Source organism: Sapajus apella, unplaced genomic scaffold (genome assembly GCF_009761245.1).
Source record: "Sapajus apella isolate SASKATOON/1434 unplaced genomic scaffold, GSC_monkey_1.0 scaffold17, whole genome shotgun sequence".
Lineage (NCBI taxonomy): Eukaryota > Metazoa > Chordata > Mammalia > Primates > Cebidae > Sapajus > Sapajus apella.
In genome coordinates this window covers 26,763,965-26,782,613 of record NW_022436957.1, presented here as the reverse complement: position 1 = coordinate 26,782,613, position 18,649 = coordinate 26,763,965, and the positions used below count along the sequence as shown (strand labels likewise).

Here is an 18,649-nt window from a genome sequence, read left to right as displayed (position 1 = left end):
TGATGTCCAAGAGCAATTAAATTAGAATCTCAGGGTGATAAGCCTCAAGCATCTAAATTTATTAACAATTCCTGAATGATTCCAAAGGGTGGCCAAGCTTCAGGACTATTGCCTTACTTCTTCCCTCTCTTCCATTTATACATCCAGTCAGTCAAGACTTCTGTAGTTGCTACCTTATTCTATCATTTCTCCACCTCCTCGGCCACTGCTGTAATTTAGATCCTCCTCATACTGTAGTCTCCTTGTACCTGATGTCTGAATTCCAGACTCTCTCTTCTGATCAAGCCCCCACACCATTGCCTGAGTGATTTTTCTAAAAGACAAATCTGACAGAGCCACACTCATGCTTTAATTCTTTCTTCCTTAAAAAGCTCCCTCATACCTTTCAGGATACAAGCCAAGCTCCAGATTCTCACACTAAGCCCTTTTCAGTTTGCCCATTTCTCTAACCATTCCTTGACATTGTTTCCAGAAGATCGAGCAGACCATTGTCGGTCTTGTAAAGAACAAGCTGGTTGCATCCTTTTTACCCTCACACCTGCTGTAGTCACCGTTCATAAATGTTGATTTGCCTTTACTTCCAAAAGGCCAGAAGCTCTTTGTGGGCCTATAGAGGAGGATTGTATGAATGCTTATCCAATGACTTAGTGTTGCCTGCTTTTTAGCTCCAGTGTGGGGGGATCTTACCTTCTCCTCTATCAGTAGTCCCCATTCAGCAGCCCCAGAGGGTGGCTTTGGCTGGATGGGTCTCAGTTTGGTCAGTGTCCTGGGAGGAACAGATGGTACATTCAAAAGGAGCACTTGAAGAGAGTATAATGAAAAGGCTATTTACAAGGGTCTAGGCAGGCTAAGGGGGGGAAAAAAAACAGGAATGGTAAACATTTGCCCAAAGGGGTAAAGGGAGAGAATGGTTTATGTAACTGGTGGAATGCTGTTGCTGTAGGAAAGGACTGGCCACCAAAGACTTGTGGCTACAGGTCAAGGAACTCAGCAGCTGCCAGGCCAGAGATCAATAGGAGGGAGCCTGAAAATAAATACCCAAACATCACTCTCCTCCTGTCCTTTCCTCTTCTTCTATAGGCCTTTCATCACTGCCTCCCAATTGGCTGAAAGCAAAAAGAAGCCAAATGGCAGAAAGGCCTGATTGATGTCCCCACAGAGGTCCGACCTCCTGGGGCACAGAGTAGAATGGAGGACAAAGAATAGAGATGGAGGGAAGACTGGGGAAGTATCCTACACAGTCCCTTAGGTCAGAGATGCCCTTAATTTTCTAAAGATATTCTCCAAGTTTAAGTGGTTCAAAGACCAGAGTTGTGGCTACGGGAAAATTTCCTGGGTGGCCTTCTTTGACCTCATCCCATTTAATTTCTTCTTTATTTCTAGCAAATTGGCTCTTCTCTACTCTGAGCCATCAGTGAGATTGTCTATGAGCACATTAGAAAAAACACAGACATTTCCCACAATAAAGGAAGCCATGTCTCTTCATGGCTCCATAGCAGAATAGCTAAGAGCATGAGTTTTGCAGCTGGACTCTCTAATTCCAATCCTTACACCATTCTAAACGGTGGTACTGGGAACAAGTAGGTCATAGCTGATTCTGAAGTCAAAATTTTAGCTGAAGTTTGTTCTGGTGGCAGAGCTGCAGGCCCTTTTCATGTCCGTGGTTCATATCAAAACAGTAATAAGAATAATCAGAAGAAGGAGGGGAAGAAGAAACAGCTACTATAAACAAGAAATTAATATATTATCATACATGGCCCCACTACCTAATTTACATAGGATATGAAGGTATATCAATTATGTTCTTTTCTAAATGCTTTCCTCTAATAAGCAAAATTCATAATCTGGCTGCAATTAACAACAAAACAGTCTCTGTGATGCCTGTGTCATTTCTAAATAATCCTTTCAGTATTTAATTATAACATGACATCAAGATTTGGGAACAAGTCTTCAAGTGCCTATAACTCCAGTTTAAAAAAGAACTTAAAGATGTATTTTTGAGGATTGCCATCTGTCAATTTTTTAAAAAAAGTCTGAATAGTGATTTCTTATTCCATTCTTCTTTCTTGTCAACAGATTGTTCTTAGTAGTTTTCTAATTGGACACTTGAGAAAAGAGACTTAGGTATTTATAGAGAAGCATGTCAGAACTCCTGAATTTTGAGCAGGTAATTGAAAAGTGTAAAACAAACAAAAAACAGGAAAGAAAGAGAGTGACAAATATCTTACTCTACAGGTGTTGCAAATCCTTAGTTTATTGATTTCTAATATTTGCAAATGTCCATGCTTTGAGGTATCTTTTAGCTGAAATAAACATAAACAATAGTTAAGTGATTTGCCGCACTGACACAGAGATTGCTGTCTCTGATTTACTGCAAAGGGCACTACTTCCTCATCAGGACACTAAACTCTCTTCCCCAAAGATAGGAGCAGACCTAGAATATACTCTTTGACCAAGGGACAACTTCAGCCAAAGGGAATCTTAGTGTGCCCCCCTCAGACTGTAATAGCAGCTGCCTCCACAACTCACTAGCTAAAAATTGCTAAAGGGCAACACTAAGAAATCTCAGTGTATGAGCCAGAATGCCAGAAGAAATGCGATATTCGCTTAAAAATAGCAATACCTATCATACATACGTGCACATATCTTTTGTGATAACATTTACCTTTGTATTTGGTTTGTTAAAGCTAATAAAGCAACCTGACACTCCCTTTTACTTTTGTCCACATACTTTATTTTTGCCTCTTTTGCCATGCTGTAGCATGAGATAAAGCAAGATGGGTGTCCTTCCACCTAAAACATTCTACGGGAAAAAAAATGTTGAGCAAAAAAAGGAGTATTTAAAAAGAAGCCAGACTTGGTGGCGTGAATCTGTAATCACAGGCACTTGAAGGCTGAAGTGGGAGGATTACTTGAGCCCAGGAGTTGGGAGACCAGCGTGGGCAACACAGTGAGACCCCCCATCCCTTAAGAAATACACTTTAAAAAGGGGACCACATTTAAACTGTAGACTGAAGTGGAATGAATCAACCAGAAAGGAGAGTGGAAAGCAAATGTTTGAAAGAAAATAAAAAGAAAAGCAAGCCAACAAAATAAATGGACAAAGAAAAACAGTGAAAATATCACTAACCGTTTATCATAAGATTCGCTTTAGATGCCAATCTAAGGTATCATTTGAAGTTTGCAGAAAATTCTTGTGCTAATAAAGCCTTTCTTCTTTTTTTTTTTTTTTTAATATTTCCAAGCTTGAAATAATTGTGTGTAGTTAACCCCTATCATATTGCAAACTCTAAAATTAGAATTATTTGAACTGTTCAGGCCCTGTAACTTTTCCAAAAAAATATTGTATTGGAAATGAGTTCCTTTAAAGGACCAAACCGTGCAACACCACTGGTGGTAGTGTCTTAATTTAGAGAGTCCATACCAGTGATTCTCAAGCATTAGTATGCTCAGAGTTTCTGGTTCAGTAGGTTTGGGCCTGGCCGAGGGAATTTTCATTTCTAAGAAGTTCCCAGGTGATACTGACACTGCTATTCCCAGGCACTACATTTTGAGAACCGCTTCTATGTCACAAATCCAAATACAAAGGCTTTTTCACAATCCCTTTTAGCCTAGGATGAGCCTGACTGCAATTTCTCTCGCCGGCCACTTTAATCTTCACTTGCCGGGGAAGGGAGAGTGAGAATTATGCATGCATTTTTTTTTCTTTCATTTTTAAAAAAGAAAACTCCAAGCCCACACTCTTAATTATCTGCGATGAGGTCATTTGCACCTGGGTCATTTATTTAGGCAACAAGTAGTCTTGCTAGAGGCTTTAAGGAGGTGTTAGCAGAGACTTGTGTGGCTTCCAGGTTCCTGGGTCTACCTTAAATCCCCTTCCTCTTTCTTTGTTTCTTTTTTTCTCTTTTCTTTTTCCTTTCCGTTTTGAAAAAAGCCCCAACTGCCCAGTCTCTGGGTGTCCGGGTTCCCAGGTCCCTAGGTGGGGGCGGAGCCCGACACGGCCCCGCCCCGTCTGCCCGCAGCGCCCCCTCCCCGGCCCGCCCGCGCCGGCTCCTCCGCAGTGCTTTCGGCTGTGAGCTTGGGCGGCGGCGGCGGCGCTCCACTTTCGGGGAGCCCGGCGGCTCTGGGAAGCTCACTCCTCCACTGGTACCCACCCTCGACCGCAGAGTCCTTGCAGCCATGAGGGAACAGCTCAAAGGGTAAGTGAATCTCGGCTCGGGCCCCCTTCGAACGCCGCAATCCATGCACTTGTGGCGCGAGCAGGGGGCAAGCTGAGGCGGTCAAAACTTGGACAGGCGCGGCAGCGGCTGGACCCAGGGCGCCGGGCAGCTGGGCGTCTAGGAACCTCTCCCGCGGGTTCCCGGGGCGCCGCTGCAGGTGCGCCCCCGGGGATTCTCTCCAGGCGCCGGGCTAGTGGGGAACCTCTTTCCTCGGCTTTGGGACGGGCTCGGAGAGAAAAAGCTGATTTCTCTTCGTTCCCAGAGGGGACAACGCGCTCCTCACGCGGGGATTGGGGCCGGGGGAGCTTTTTGCTCTTTTCCAGGCTGCCAGTGTGGACGTGAGCAAGGCAGGCTCTTCCTAAATCGTCGCTCATACTCGCAGAAGGAAGGGGCGCACGCGGCGCTACCTTCCATTGCACTGCAAGTGCCAAAAGGTCAACTTTCTGCCTGATTTCTTCCGAGGATTCCAACTGACATTTCCCTCGCTGCATTTTTTACCGTGCTCATTCCATGCCCCAAGACCTGCAGAAATCAGGAAAGAAAGAACAAACAACTAAAACCCAGAAGTCGAGAATTTCAGGGGGGATTTTTGTTTGTTTGCGCTTTTTTTTTTTTTTTTTTTTTTTTTTGCCCTTTGGAATTGGGTGTGGAGTCATTTCTGGGGTGTTCTCTCGCGTTTCTCCAGGTGTCTGTGCTCACCTTCAAGCAAAGTTTGTCACTCCCGATCCGAGCATGGCAAGGAAAAGGGCAGGACACTTTGCTTATCTTAGTCAAATTTGGAGTTAAGTTTCAAGCTTTAAATTGAAGCGGTTTAGTTGCTTGAGGGAGACATTAATTAATTATAAACTATTTTTACATCATGAAAAAAATCCATTCGATTGAAGTGGTGAACTTTCAAGTGGCATCTTTAAGTGAAATCTACATTCTTCCTTGGGCGATAAACTCTTGGTCCTCTGCTCTATCCCTGCCACCTCTCTTTGTCACCCCCCCCAACCCCATCACCTTTTCTTTTTTGCCTAGATTTTTTATTACCTTTTTCCTAAGCCCCTCTTTAGAGGATACATTTGCTGTTGGAGGAGCGAGAGGAGCAAATGAAACAACACGGTTATATGAAAGGTCTCTGACCCTTGAACACCGTGGAATTGGTTTCAGGCATCATTGTTTGATCTCCGATTGGAGACGACCCTGAAAAGAAATTGCTTGGCCGAAGTTGAGGGTGGGAGTTAAACCTTGAAAAGCAAATAGAACCGAGGACAAGTAACAGCTGGAACAGCCTCCGAGGCAATCATCTTTGCCCTGGCTTGAGCCAAGCAGAATAAAATGGTAAATATCCCAGGGAACAAGAAATGGGAACTAAAATAGGATTTCTGATACTTGTATTGACGCCCACCCCTCCAAAGCCCTGCCCCACGGTAGCAGAAACTTTAAAATATATTTTACCATCCACACCCTGCCAGTATTCCAGCAATACAAGCCAAGTTCAACAATTCAGCATGCAAATGCCAAGGTTCCTCTAGAAAAAGAGTCTGATCCCCAGATTAAAGGGAAATCATTTGTGTGTGTGGATCAATGGGCTCCAGATTATATATGAAGCCAAACTCTAATCCTCTGCAAATCGCAAGAGAACGCTACCTTTTTATATTGCTGCATAGCGATTAGTTTTCTCCCTGGGAAGTAGTGGAAAGATAGTTTTTTTAAAAAGGCAACTGTTCGGAATATTTTCAGTACCAAGTAACAGTGGTGGCAGAAGAAATCTTATTTTAATTAGGCAACTGCCATTTTCCCAGCCACAGCACTAGATATTTGTTACTTTTTACAAGTGTTTAATGTTTGTTTTTAAGAAACTAAAAAAGCAATTCCAATAAGTCTGATTATTCCAGCACTGATAGCAGGAACAGCTCTGAGGCAGTTATAATAACCTTGCACACTACTTGAAACTAAAGAAGGTGAGAGAAAATTTAAATTGTATGGTAGGAAATTAGGTCAGCCTTGTGCTCAGTAGAGTAATGCTTTAATTTCTTATTATTGACAAGTAGGTGTTGCCGGGGTCTTTTGTCACAGTCGATGGTTTTATATTTTAATTTCCATCAGGTTCCTATCACAGCCTCAAATAAAAGGGAAAAAGAGAGATTATCATGGTTTGTACATGGAAGAGGGGGAATCTTCATATAAATACTGCTCAGAGAGGCATATCTGATGCCAGGCTTTGGAACTAGCAGTGCCAAAAATCAATAAGATTTGCTTTTAAAGATTTAAAGAGCGTTTTAAGGATTATTTATGAAGCTTATGTCTGTGTTAATGTATATACAGACTTATGATCTATGTTGAACATTATTCTCAGAAAGGCCAAACAAAGATGTACCCGTTAACATGTGAACAGGTTTCAGAATTTCCTTTTTGGTTGTTCATGGTATGTGGAGAGTGCATTTCTGATGTGGAGAGTGAAATGCAGAAAAGAGACAATTACCAAAAACAGTGCCACCCACCCTTCCACTCCCTCCTTCCTAGCACACCATGTTTTTCTATATTGTCTGCGTATTTCAGGTAAGTGTGAACTCTTCTCATAGAGTTATTGAGAAATCGCTACTGTTTTTGAAGGCAGGCACAGAGTAAGAAATGAAGCTGTAAAATCTTTATTGATCACGAACAAAAAATTGGTTTGTCCTTCAGAGTGGAAGATAGATATGAATTATGCAGATTTGTGCCTGTTTCATCCAGTCCATATTCATAGTTCCTACTTTTTTAGGGGGTTAAATGTGTCCCAGTAGGGGTCTGGATTCATCACAGGTAGAAAATACTCACATGCTGTGAAGTGAATATTTGGTTCATCATATAGTTACCAAAAAATCTGAAGCTATGTTGCCAAGCACTTTCAGTATTACATGATTAAAAGACTATTTCTCTCCTTCTGAGTATTAGTCACACCCTTTATTCTTTTCTTCTTTCCGCTTGTGCTCACTTCTTTTGCTTAGAGCTGGTTTGCAATTGAAGTGAAACTAAGACTGCAAAGATGAAATCTAAACTGTTTTTCTAGTTCTTTTGCATTGCTTAAAAATAAAAGGTTTGTGTGTTGAAGGTGAGAAAGGTTAGCTTTGGAATTGTTTGAGGAGCCCATTTATCTGTGTTATTCAAGTCCTCCTGAATCACAGATAACTGGGAGAATAGTACCTATCAAGGACTAATATCTTAACTCACAAATGGGCAATGGGATTGGGGGCTTAGAATTTCTTCCTTCCTCCAGTAAAGGAGATTCTCAGTTTTGCCAAGGACTGATGGATTAAAGAAAATTATTTCTAAAACCCTTTTCATAATTTTAACCTTCAAAATAAATTCTTTAAAAAGGTAGGAAATGTAGGCATGCCAACAGTCGTGAGATTTCTTGCCGAGATGGGGAGCTACATGAAACCCTCATTCATTCTATGTGGGATTCTCCTGTAAATTGTATGCACCGTTTCTATTTCCTTTTAGAATTGCGTTTGGTACAAGTTTATTTCTTGCCTATGTGTCTCCAATTTGAAGTCCACTCCAGATGGTGGCTTTTTAGGGTGGCTCCCTGTCTCTGTCTGATCAGGCTTATCAGCACAGCTAAATGTTTTTCTGCAGATCTATAGAAGATGTTCCGGTCCTTACAAATATCCTGGAGATGGGACATTGTTGTTACACAGTGTGACTAGTAAGGGCATGTGTGAGCCCTTGTACGTGTGGGCACACGTGTGTGCTTCCTCTCTTCTCTCTTCCTTTCTCCCTGGTGCTAGTATCACATCTTAATGACCTTTGGAAATAGAGGAGGCCTGAATGCAGAGTGGTCTCAATAGAAGGTAACCTTTCCTTGCTCTGTGTACGGAATTGGTATACACTCACTTTGCGAGCTGAGAAACGCCTGAGAACAAGCAACACTTTTTCTATGAAGCTGCAAGCCGCAGCCTCCTTGTACTGTGCATCTAAAGTACCAGGCCCGCCTGCCCCTTCCCCAGATCCTAAATTAGCTTGGTCGTGGGGTTTCCTAAAACCCCTTAAAGCAGAGAGACCACATCTCATCCTCTTCTTGCACTTTAAGACTTGAATGTCACTGTGTTACATTCCCTCAACTGATAGGTCCTTGTTATACTCCTCAAATGTGAATTGACTCTGTGGAAAAGTAAAAACGAAGTGAATGTTTTTGGAAGACAGTGAAACAGCCCTTCACAAGTAAACATTTTCTTGCAAATTGATTTCAGTAGGCCCCACTGTTCAATCACTGATTGGCAAATATCACAGGGATGGTCTTTGAAGTACAGTTTGGGTGATTTCCATATGTCTTTATGAGATTTATGATTGTATTATTTTTCTCAAACCAACTTAAATGGTTCTTTTCACTTATTTTTTTTAAATCACAGGTGATAACATATAGCGTGTTGGTTTTGCTCTCTACAAAGGGTCTTTCTTAGGCTTGATTAACTATAGTTGGATCCACATCTATATTGTAATCAATTAATAATAGATTTGCTTTTAATAGATGACAATTTGAGGGGCACATGATACCAAAAGCGACCACATATTGAGCACCAAACGGTGCCGGTCACTTACCTATAGCAACTTAATCCTTTAATCCTCCAAGGTAAGCAGGCTTGCTGTAAATTTCACCCCCAGTAAGGCACAGAGCCCTAAAATTCAAAACATATGCTAAGGCCATTTGACGTTGTTGCCTCTCCAAACTCCTCTTTATGTGTGAAGCCTCTGTACTTTGTGGTCCTCTTGAAATGCCCCAATTTAAGTGATTTCTCTTTTTTTCCTTCCCTACCCTTCCCCCCAAAAGATTATGAATAGGCTCTGCATATGAATACCCAAATATCATTCAGAACTTCATTTTACTGTATCAAAGTCTGTCATGTAATCCCTGAAAACTGGAAATATGATGCTCTGGTGATTTATGTAGATGGGCCAAAGTAAGGAAAAGTATATGTAGTTATTTCTCCAGGGTTTATTCATGTAATTGAATGAGGAACAAAGGTGTTTTGTTCTTTTTGTGGCAGGAGCTGATAGCTAGCAGCTACACTTCAAGAAATGGAAGAGAGCTGTGAATGCTTCATTCAGGCGCAAGTAAATATAGGAAGAGGTGTAGTGGTGTATAGTAGAGCATACTGAGTTTAAAGAAAAAACACTCTGAAAGTAATGGGAAGAAGGAAGTTATGATATATTAGTTAGGCACTGGATATACCTTAAGCTGAAATGAAATACAGGTATCATGGATATGAGATCTGGATATGTAGAGAAAAGGGTAATGGAAAAATGTCAGAGGCAGTGAAAGCAAATGAGAAGTGAGATGATTTATATTTATTGAACTAATGTCCAGTATCTCTTTGACAGAGTTGAATAATTGTCAGTGTCCTTTCTGTAGTGTTTCACATTGGATGGGTGAAGAAATCCTGATATTTGATTATTGATCACGTAACAAGGTCAATTTGTCATAACTGAGGCGCATTCAATTTGTGGATACAAAGAAGAAACAAATTCTGGAAGCCAATAATGTTTGTATTGCTTTTCCCTTTGAAAACAAAGGCAGGGGCCTTTCTGCTTGTAAGATAAACATTTCTTCAATACACTATGGAAGTGCTTTGAAATAAAGGCTCCGAATGGTTCAAAAGCAAATCATGTTGCTTTGGTTTTTTCTCTTTTCTCGACCACCCATTGTAAATTCTAAAGTCTTTCTTTATGTTTTGTGTTTTAGCCATGAGACCCAAACAACTTGCTGGGACCATCCCAAAATGACAGAGCTCTACCAGTCTTTAGGTAAGGACAAAGCCCTGTTTCCTCCAAGTTAAGTGACCGGTGGCTTTTAGGATAAACTGGTTTGTAGTGTGAAAGTTATTTGCTATGTAAATATATTACTAGATTGTTTCAAGGGTGAAAGCAATGGCACCTTCCTATCCCAAATTGACAATCACCTTTCTTTTTTTTCAGAGGTTCCTTAAAAACAAGTTTTAGAAGTTGATTGATTTCTAAAAATTCAATACACCTGAAAGGGCCTAAAGGTCTTTGTAGTTTTCTTTGTTCCCTAAAAGGATGGAAAAACACTTGCAATTTACGGCTGTTTTTTTTCTTTTCTTCCCACGAAGATGGAAAACTGTTTCAGGTGCTTATTGATTCCTTCCATGTGAAACCGAGACAACTCTTTTGCCAAACCACAGCTGTTGTGTAAAGGAATTTTCTGCAGTCTTTCCAGTGCTCACAGTTCCTAAGGCCTGGCAGGTCATTAATGTGAACATTTAAATGATTTCTTTACTATGGCTTGTTTTGTGTTTATGTAAGAGCCTGACAGTTGTGTTTTCTTCCCCCTCATAACTTGAAATATTTTGAATAGGTACATAGCATGCAAATAGGGGTTTGAAAACACCAGTCTTTTTAACACTTGAAGAACATCTAGATATCTCGTTTGTCATTTTAGATCTACAAGGAATATTCTGAAATGAATTATCTTGAGTCGCAGCTTGTTTTTGTTTTTGTTTTGTTTTGGGACAGGGTTTTGCTCTGTCTACCAGGCTGGAGTGCAGTGGTGCGGTCATAGCTCATGCAGCCTCGAAGCCCTCTGTTCTTGTGCCTCAGCCTCCTGGGTAGCTGGGACTACAGCCATGCACCACCGTGTCCACCTCATTTAAAATTTTTTTTTTATTTTTGTAGAGATAGGTCTCACTGTGTTGCTTAGGCTGTGTGTTTGTGTGTTGTTGTTTTTTTTTTTTAATAAAAAAAGTCATGTCTTCTCTACTTTTTAAAGTCTGCATTTCTGTGAACGGACATGCTGATAGACTAAAACGCGTAAGGCGATCTCTGGATTTAAGGTTACGTGATAAAGACCATGGGAATCAGGGTGCTTAAACATAAATTCTGTGTAGGTATATGTAAGTGGGGTGTGTGTGTCAGGGGGTACGTAGGAATTACTGCTTTTGTGTCATAGATTCTCACTGAATGAATTGCAACTATAGAGACACCAAGGACTAAAGATATTAGCCAAAAAAATTGTTTTATTAAACATTTTTCTAATTATAAATGATCTAAATTGCTTCTAGAAAACCTGAAAAATGCAAATAAAAAAACATGAGAAAGGAAAAAAAAAAGTCACTTATACTAGTCAGAGCTATCCAATACATTTAAAGTAATATGATGTCATTTCAGTCTAGTAATAAGTGTGTAAACATTTAAAAATCTACATAAAATTGGGATCAGCTAATTTTCGAGTGCTACATTTCCAGCCCCTACAGAATGTTTTTGGCTTATAATTGCAGACTGTTTATACCATACCACAGGTGGAAAACGTGAATGCTTATCTTTTGGCAAATGAGAGAATGAAACAGCTTCATCTGAAGTGGGCAGCAGCTGTCCTGGACAAGCTGGTCTTCTATCCCAGTACTCCAAGAACCCCTGTTTGTACAAGAGGAACTAGAAATCTGTCTGCAAAGAACTAATTGAAATTTGTCTGTGTGCCTCCTGATCATAACATGTGGTTTACACAGATTTAGCCCACTTCTAATATTTCCTACTCTAATTACAGTGATTTCTAGTTTTAATATTTTAATTTACTCTTAAAATAATTATGGAATTAATACCTATTTATATTTTTAAAAATTTAAAAATACAGACAGGCTAACAAAAAAAAGAGACAAATCATTCATAACCTACTTAGAGTTAGCTGATGTTTAGTAATCTAGTAGGCATCTTCAAAAATGTCTTTCTATACATATATTTTTCTAGAAGCTGAATCATTCTCTCTCTCTCTCTCTCTTTTTTTTTAAAAGACAGAGTCTTTGCTCTTGTCGTCCAGGCTGGAGTGCAGTGGCACAATTTCAGCTCACTGCAGCCACAGCCTCCTGGGATCAAGCTATTCTCTTGCCCCAGTCTCCCGAGTAGCTGGAATCACAGGCGTCCACCACCACAACTGGCTAATTTTTTTTTTTTTTTTTTTTATACTAGAGACGGGTTTTCACCACGTTGGCCAGGCTGGTCTCAAACTCCTGACCTCGGGTGATCCACCCGCCTTGGCCTCCCAAAGTGCTGGGATTGCAGGTGTGAGCCACCGTGCCCAAATCATTCTCTTATAACTTGCTTTTTTTCCACTGAAAACTAAAGTATTACCATGGCCATATTTCCATTTTGTTGTTTAGTATTCTGTACTACTTATTTTGATTTACTCTGTAGTGAGGAATCACAAACATGTTTGATGAAAAGCTAATTATGGGCTATCAATGAATACATGTTTGCTCGATTAATATGAATGTAATTTACATTTAATCATTATATTTCTAAAATTTTCTCAGTAGTCTGGATGTGGTGACAAATTCACTTGGATAAACTCACTTGGAGCTACACTTGGATTGGGCTTGTGAAATCACTCAATTTCAAATGATAACAGAAAATCACAGTTGCGGGGGATTTTAGAACTCATTTATTGCAGACTTTCTTTTTTATTAAATCAAGTTTGAGTCATAATTTGTATATAATAAAAGGAAGCCATCGTAAGTGTATGATCAATTCCAGCCCCGTTTGAAATTCTGTTGAATGCTAGCCTAAGAACAAAACATTTGCAAGTGAATTAAGTGTTGAAATTTCCTTTTCACCTTTCAGAGGTGATATTTCCATTATTTTTGTAACAATCAAACATTCGTTGGGCTTTTATCCAAATGGTGATTAATCAGATAACATCTCCCATTTATTGAGGGCCTATTATACATGTGCCACATGGGACATGCCAGCAACCAGCCTCCATGTTGGATGGTACCAACATCCACATTTCACAGGACAGTGAAGCCAAGCTCAGGGAGGCATTGATCAGGGCTACACAGTTATGGGGGTGTTCCTGGATTTGTCCTTGGTCTTGTGTTAGTGCTTTCACTGCTCTCATTGATTTTATTCACTAGGTAAAGTATGTTCATGTTGGTTACTTCACACCTGCTACACATATATATGAATTAGTAGTTTTATCTATGAATAGTAAGTTACTTCAATGGTATTTCTGGAAATGGTATGGTGGGTTCCTAAACAATGAGCACTCCTTTCACTCTTGCCTGGCACACCCAGAATGATTGGCTTAGTTTGTTATATGGCTACATCATTTTTTTTCTTTTTAGAGAGAGAGTTTCACTCTGTTGCCCAGGCTAGAGTGCAGTGGTATGATCTCTGCTCACAGCAACCTCTGCCTCCCGGGTTCAAGTGATTCTCCTGCTTCAGCCTCCTGAGTAGCTGGGATTGCAGGCGTCTGCCACCATGCCTCGCTAATATTTGTATTTTTAGTAGAGACGAGATTTCACCGTGTTGGCCAGGCTGGTCTCGAACTCTTGACCTCAGGTGATCTGCCTGCCTTGGCCTCCCAAAGTGCTAGAATTACAGGTGTGAGCCACTGTGCCTGGCCTGACTACATCCTTGAGATCCTGTATAAGATTAACTACCAGCAGTGCCTTTCCCCCTCTCTAAAATTATGCTGTTTCAAAGTCAAAACATGAACATAAAATACTGAAAATAAACTTTTTATTGCTTTTTAGTTTTTACTTAGTAGCTTATGTTTTTCTTCTTCAAGAGGTATCCCTTTAGGCTCAAATTGCTCTTTGAGCTGGGTGAAATTGTCAGAAGCCTTCAACTACAGCCAGTTCATGAAAGGTATCTTGAAAGCAGAAACGGTGTTGTGGTCTGGCATGTCAAATGTTTAAGACCGGCCGGACACGGTGGCTCACGCCTGTAATCCCAGCACTTTGGGAGGCCAAGGCGGGCAGATCATGAGGTCAGGAGTTCGAGACCAGCCTGGCCAACATAGTGAAACCCCCATCGCTACTAAAAATATAAAAATTAAACAGGCATGGTGGCAGTCACCTGTAATCTCGGCTATGTGGGAGGCTGAGGCAGGAGAATCGCTTGAACCCAGAAGGCGGAGGTTGCAGTGAGCTGAGACTGCGCCATTGTACTCCAGCCTGGGTGACAGAGCAAGACTCCACCTAAAAAAAAAAAAAAAAAAAAAAAAGAAACAACAACAAAAATGTTTAAGACCACATCTAGCCCCCTCTCCTAATCGAACCTGAACCTCAGGTCTCTGGTGAAATGCTGACAATATCAATATATTGCTTTTTCCCTCTGTTACCCCCACTCCAGACATACTCTACTGTGGAAGCTACATGGTTCACAGTATGCATGAAAGGTTATACATTCTTAAAGATGCCCACTTCTAAGGAGATTTCCCTTCTCTAATTTGCCCAAGTTCCCTAGCAGCCTGTTCAACACATATTTCTGTTACCTGCCTTGCCCTCAAAAGCATTCAGGTGTTCCGCACACAGGGTTTGAACAGAGTAGGATTAAAAGCTGAAAACATTTTGTAAAAACTGAAAAAGTAGCAAGTATTTACTGATGAAAAGCTATACTATTGCTTGCGGTATTACCATTGGAGCTCTCTAATAAAGTCTAGGTGGTTTTCCTTTTCCACTGATTTTCTACAATGAATTTGTATGTACAATTAGGTGTTTGGCAAAAAACAAAAATTTCTTCGTCAATATCCCCTATTCTATTTCTTAGTGTCTCTATAGCTATAGTTCATTAACCAGTGAGAACCTATGACAGAAAACTAGCAGTAGCCACAGGCATGCGCGCGCGCGCACACACACACGTAGATAATTTATGCTTAAGGACCCTGATTCTCATGGACTTTGTCAGTTAACCTTTAAAACAAGGAGATCACCTCATTTATGTTTAGTCTGTAAGTATGTCTAGTCATAAAAAAATGCAGATGTAGACATTTTAGAGATAGAGAAAATAGAACTTTTTTGATTAAAAACTAAATAAACAAGATAATTAATTTTAGATGATTTCCAACGGATCTAAAATGGCTTTTCAGAGGTTTCCATCAAGTATTAAAAGTATTGTGTTCCCCTCATATATAGGCTGTGTACCTATGCAAAAAATTGAGAGAAAATATTATCAGAGTCCCACACAAAGCAAGACACGGCAAAGAGATAATTTTAACGTTCACTATGATGACTGAACAGTCATTAGGTATTTGAGTCTCCAGAAACTTTTTTACACCACATTAATGGTTTGTCAAAAGCATTGTCTTTGATTTTTACAGGGAAGAAATCACTAAAAGCAACTGGAAATCAGTTTTCTTTCAGCATTTTTTCTGCGACTACCCCCAATTGCCATAGAATAGTAGTAGAGAATAGTAGTGGAGTGAGTGGGATATAAGAGACCAAGTGTCTCATGTCTGTTTTTTCTAGGTCTTGGTGCTTTATCATTAAAATGTGAGGACATAACTGTCTAAGAATTTTGTTTTTCTTTTACTTTGGGCTAAGGGTGTGGCAGGCTGTTTCTAAACTTGCTGTGATCATCATTTTTCAAGAGATACTATTTTCAAGAGGTACCTTTAGGCTATCTCTGCAGACAAATGGATTTCTGAAAGTTTAATCATTCCTGTGTTTTGAAATGTACATTCTGAGAAAATCAACAACAGGAGATGATCATGCTACCCATCCGTATCTTATAGGCTGAGTGAGGCAAGCTGTTGTCAAATAGAGAGGCTCTTAAAATATTTCCCATTAGACTCCTCAGGGCCATTCATTTGTTGTTGAGAGGGCACATTCTTTGTCGCTCCCTAGAAGTTAGTAATATTTTCGACTCATGAGGTGAATTTTAGATTCCTATTAGCATTTTTACAAATGTAATGGAAACACTGTTCCAATAGGTTAGCTTGGTGATTTAAAACCCTGAGCCCTTCCAGGCTCCAGAAAGCATTTACAAAATTGGTAGATGTTAGATAGTAAGATGCCCTGGAATTTATTTTGAAATACTAATATAATATTGATTTACATGAAGTGCAGTTATGTGGTTAAAAGCCTGTCCTTTTCTCACAATTTATGTCTAGGTCCATAACTTCATTACTGAAATTTTAAGAAAATATTTTTTAAAAGCTCACCCTGCCCCCATACACATAATATGTGCTGCTTAAAAATACTTTTTAAAATTTATTATTTTTTTAAAGACTGTATCTTGCTCTGTCATGTAGACTGGAGTGCCATGGCGTGATCATGGCTCACTACAGCTTTGAACACCTAGGCTCAAGTGATCCTCCCACCTCAGCCTTACAAGTAGCTGGGACTATAGGCATGTGCCGCCATGCCTGGCTCATCATTTTAAATTTTTTTTGTGTAGACAGGGGTCTCACCATGTTGCCCAGCCTGGCCTGGAACTATTGGCTCAAGTGATCCTCCCACCTTGGCTTCCCACAGCTTTGGGATTCCAAGTGTGGGCCACTACACCTGGCCTCACATTTTCCAATTTTAAGTCTTACTACAAACTTAAGTAATCAAGAGAGTACTTACATAAGGACAGATATACTGATCAACAGAGTAGAATTTAGGCTGGGCATGGTAGCTCACACTTGTAATCCCAGCACTTTTGGAGGCTGAGGCGAGCAGATCACTTGAGCTCGGGAGTTTGAGACAAGCCTGGGCAATACGGTGAATCCCCGTCTCTACAAAAAATACAAAAATTAGCCAAGCATGGTGGCATATGCCTTTAGTCCCAGATAAGAGGCTGAGGTAGGATCATTTGAGCCAGGGAGGTTGAGACTGCAATGAGCCGAGGTTGCATCACTGCACTCCAGTCTGGGCAACAGAGTGAGACCCTGTTTAAAAAAAGCATTGTTTCTTAGCCTGTCTTATTGAGGGTCTCTTAATTATAAATACAATAAAATATTTATGTGGTTCCCCAGTGATTCCTTTCTAAATTACAATGTGAATTTTTTTTTTTTTTTGCATTTGTGATACCATCAATATAGTACAAGAATACCAGTTTATAAAGGAGACATATAGGTAAAAATAGGATAATGTGAAGACAGAATCACTGCACTTCAGAAAGCTGGTTTTATTTCAAGCAGTTTATTAAAATCTAGATGCACCATATGTTCTAATGTTACTTATTCCAATTTCCTTTTCCTTCTTTGAAGCCTTTTTAGCCACAAGTTTTTTTCTCAAGAGGTATTGGTTCCTTTTTACTTAAGTTATAACATTCTTCAGAACGATCTAGCCCTTTTTAATCTGTTGTCCAAGTTTTGGAACCCATTATCCAGCATGATGCTCACTTGAATTACGCAAAAGCTCTCAATTTTCAAAAATGAACTTCTGAGTGTTTTTGAACTTCTTAGGAAAAGTGGTGGCTCACGCCTGTAATCCCACCACTTTGGGAGGCCAAAGTGGTTGGATCATGAGGTCAAGAGATTGAGACCATCCTGGCCAACATGGTGAAACCCCACCTCTACTAAAAATACAAAAAATTAGCTGGGTGTTGTGGTGCGCGCCTGTACTTCCAGCTACTCGGGAGGTAGAGGCAGGAGGATCGCTTGAACCCCAGAGGCAAAGGTTGAGCCAAGATGGTGCCACTGCACTCCAGCCTGGTGACAGAGCAAGACCCTGTCTCAGAAAAAAACAAAAACAAAAAACAAAAAAAACCATAAGATTTGAAGGCAGTCGATCAGCACATGACCCTTAGCTTCATGCTTCTGGCCTGCAGAGAGCTTCAGAATATTAAAGTGAGGATTTAACTTTAGGGTCTGCTGGGCCTCAGGTTATGGGTGTGATTCTTCAGCAGTTCTAGTTAGGAGGACTAGTTAAGTCCTAGTTAACAGGGCTAAGAGCTTCTTAAAGATACATGAATATCATTATAAATCAGCAATTGCAAGAGAGTTAACACTGTCATCAAAATCCTTGTACCTCTTTCTTCAGTTTGCCCAAGAGGAAGGAATATCATAGTTATTTGCTCATTCCCCTCTTTCCATAGGCTTTCTACGTTCCATTAAGTATTCCCTCCTGAGTATGCTCTTGGGCTAGAAACTGCAGAATTCTGAATGACTATGAATTCCTTTTGCATTAGGAGTTTGTCCTAATGCTTCTCTCAGCATATTTTGTGAACTAAACTGTTCTCCACTAAGCTACTCAGTATTTAGCTTTCCTTGGCTCTTGCTTCTAATTCCTTAACATACTGCTCAGTGTTAAAACCTCTGCCTTTTGCCTTTTTTTTTTTTTTTTTTTTTTGAGACGGTGCCTCGCTCTGTTGCCCAGGCTGGAGTGCAGTGGTGTGATCTCAGCTCACTGCAACCTCAAACGATTGTCCTGCCTCAGACTCTCGAGTAGCTGGGAGTACAGGTGTGCACCACCACGCCTAGCTAATTTTTCTATTTTTAGTAGAGACGGCATTTCACCATGTTGACCTGACCAGGCTTTTCTTGAACTCCTGACCTCATGATCCACCTGCCTCAGCCTCCCAAAGTGCTGGGATTACAGGTGTGAGCCACTGTGCCCAGCCTGCCTTTTGACTTTTTACTGCCATAATGCTTTGAACTGGAAAGGATATCTAGATTCAGATGTCAGCTTGAGTATGACTTTGGGTAAGTCCCTTGCTTTCTGTTGGTCCTCATTTTCTTATAT

At 40.4% G+C, this 18,649-nt stretch overlaps 1 protein-coding gene across 18 annotated transcripts in view; it reads left to right on the top strand.

Annotated features, from left to right (window-relative positions):
* The window catches only part of DMD (dystrophin), a 2,282,798-nt gene that overhangs the window by 2,120,146 nt on the left and 144,003 nt on the right, over positions 1-18,649 (top strand). For 14 of the 18 annotated variants that reach the window (XM_032285804.1, XM_032285805.1, XM_032285797.1 and 11 more), the window contains one exon: positions 9,928-9,989. In XM_032285804.1, the coding sequence (XP_032141695.1) occupies positions 9,928-9,989 (62 nt within the window). Of the gene's footprint in view, positions 1-4,043; positions 4,200-9,927; positions 9,990-18,649 lie in introns of those variants that run through there. The other 4 variants (XM_032285812.1, XM_032285814.1, XM_032285813.1 and 1 more) reach the window with 2 other exon arrangements.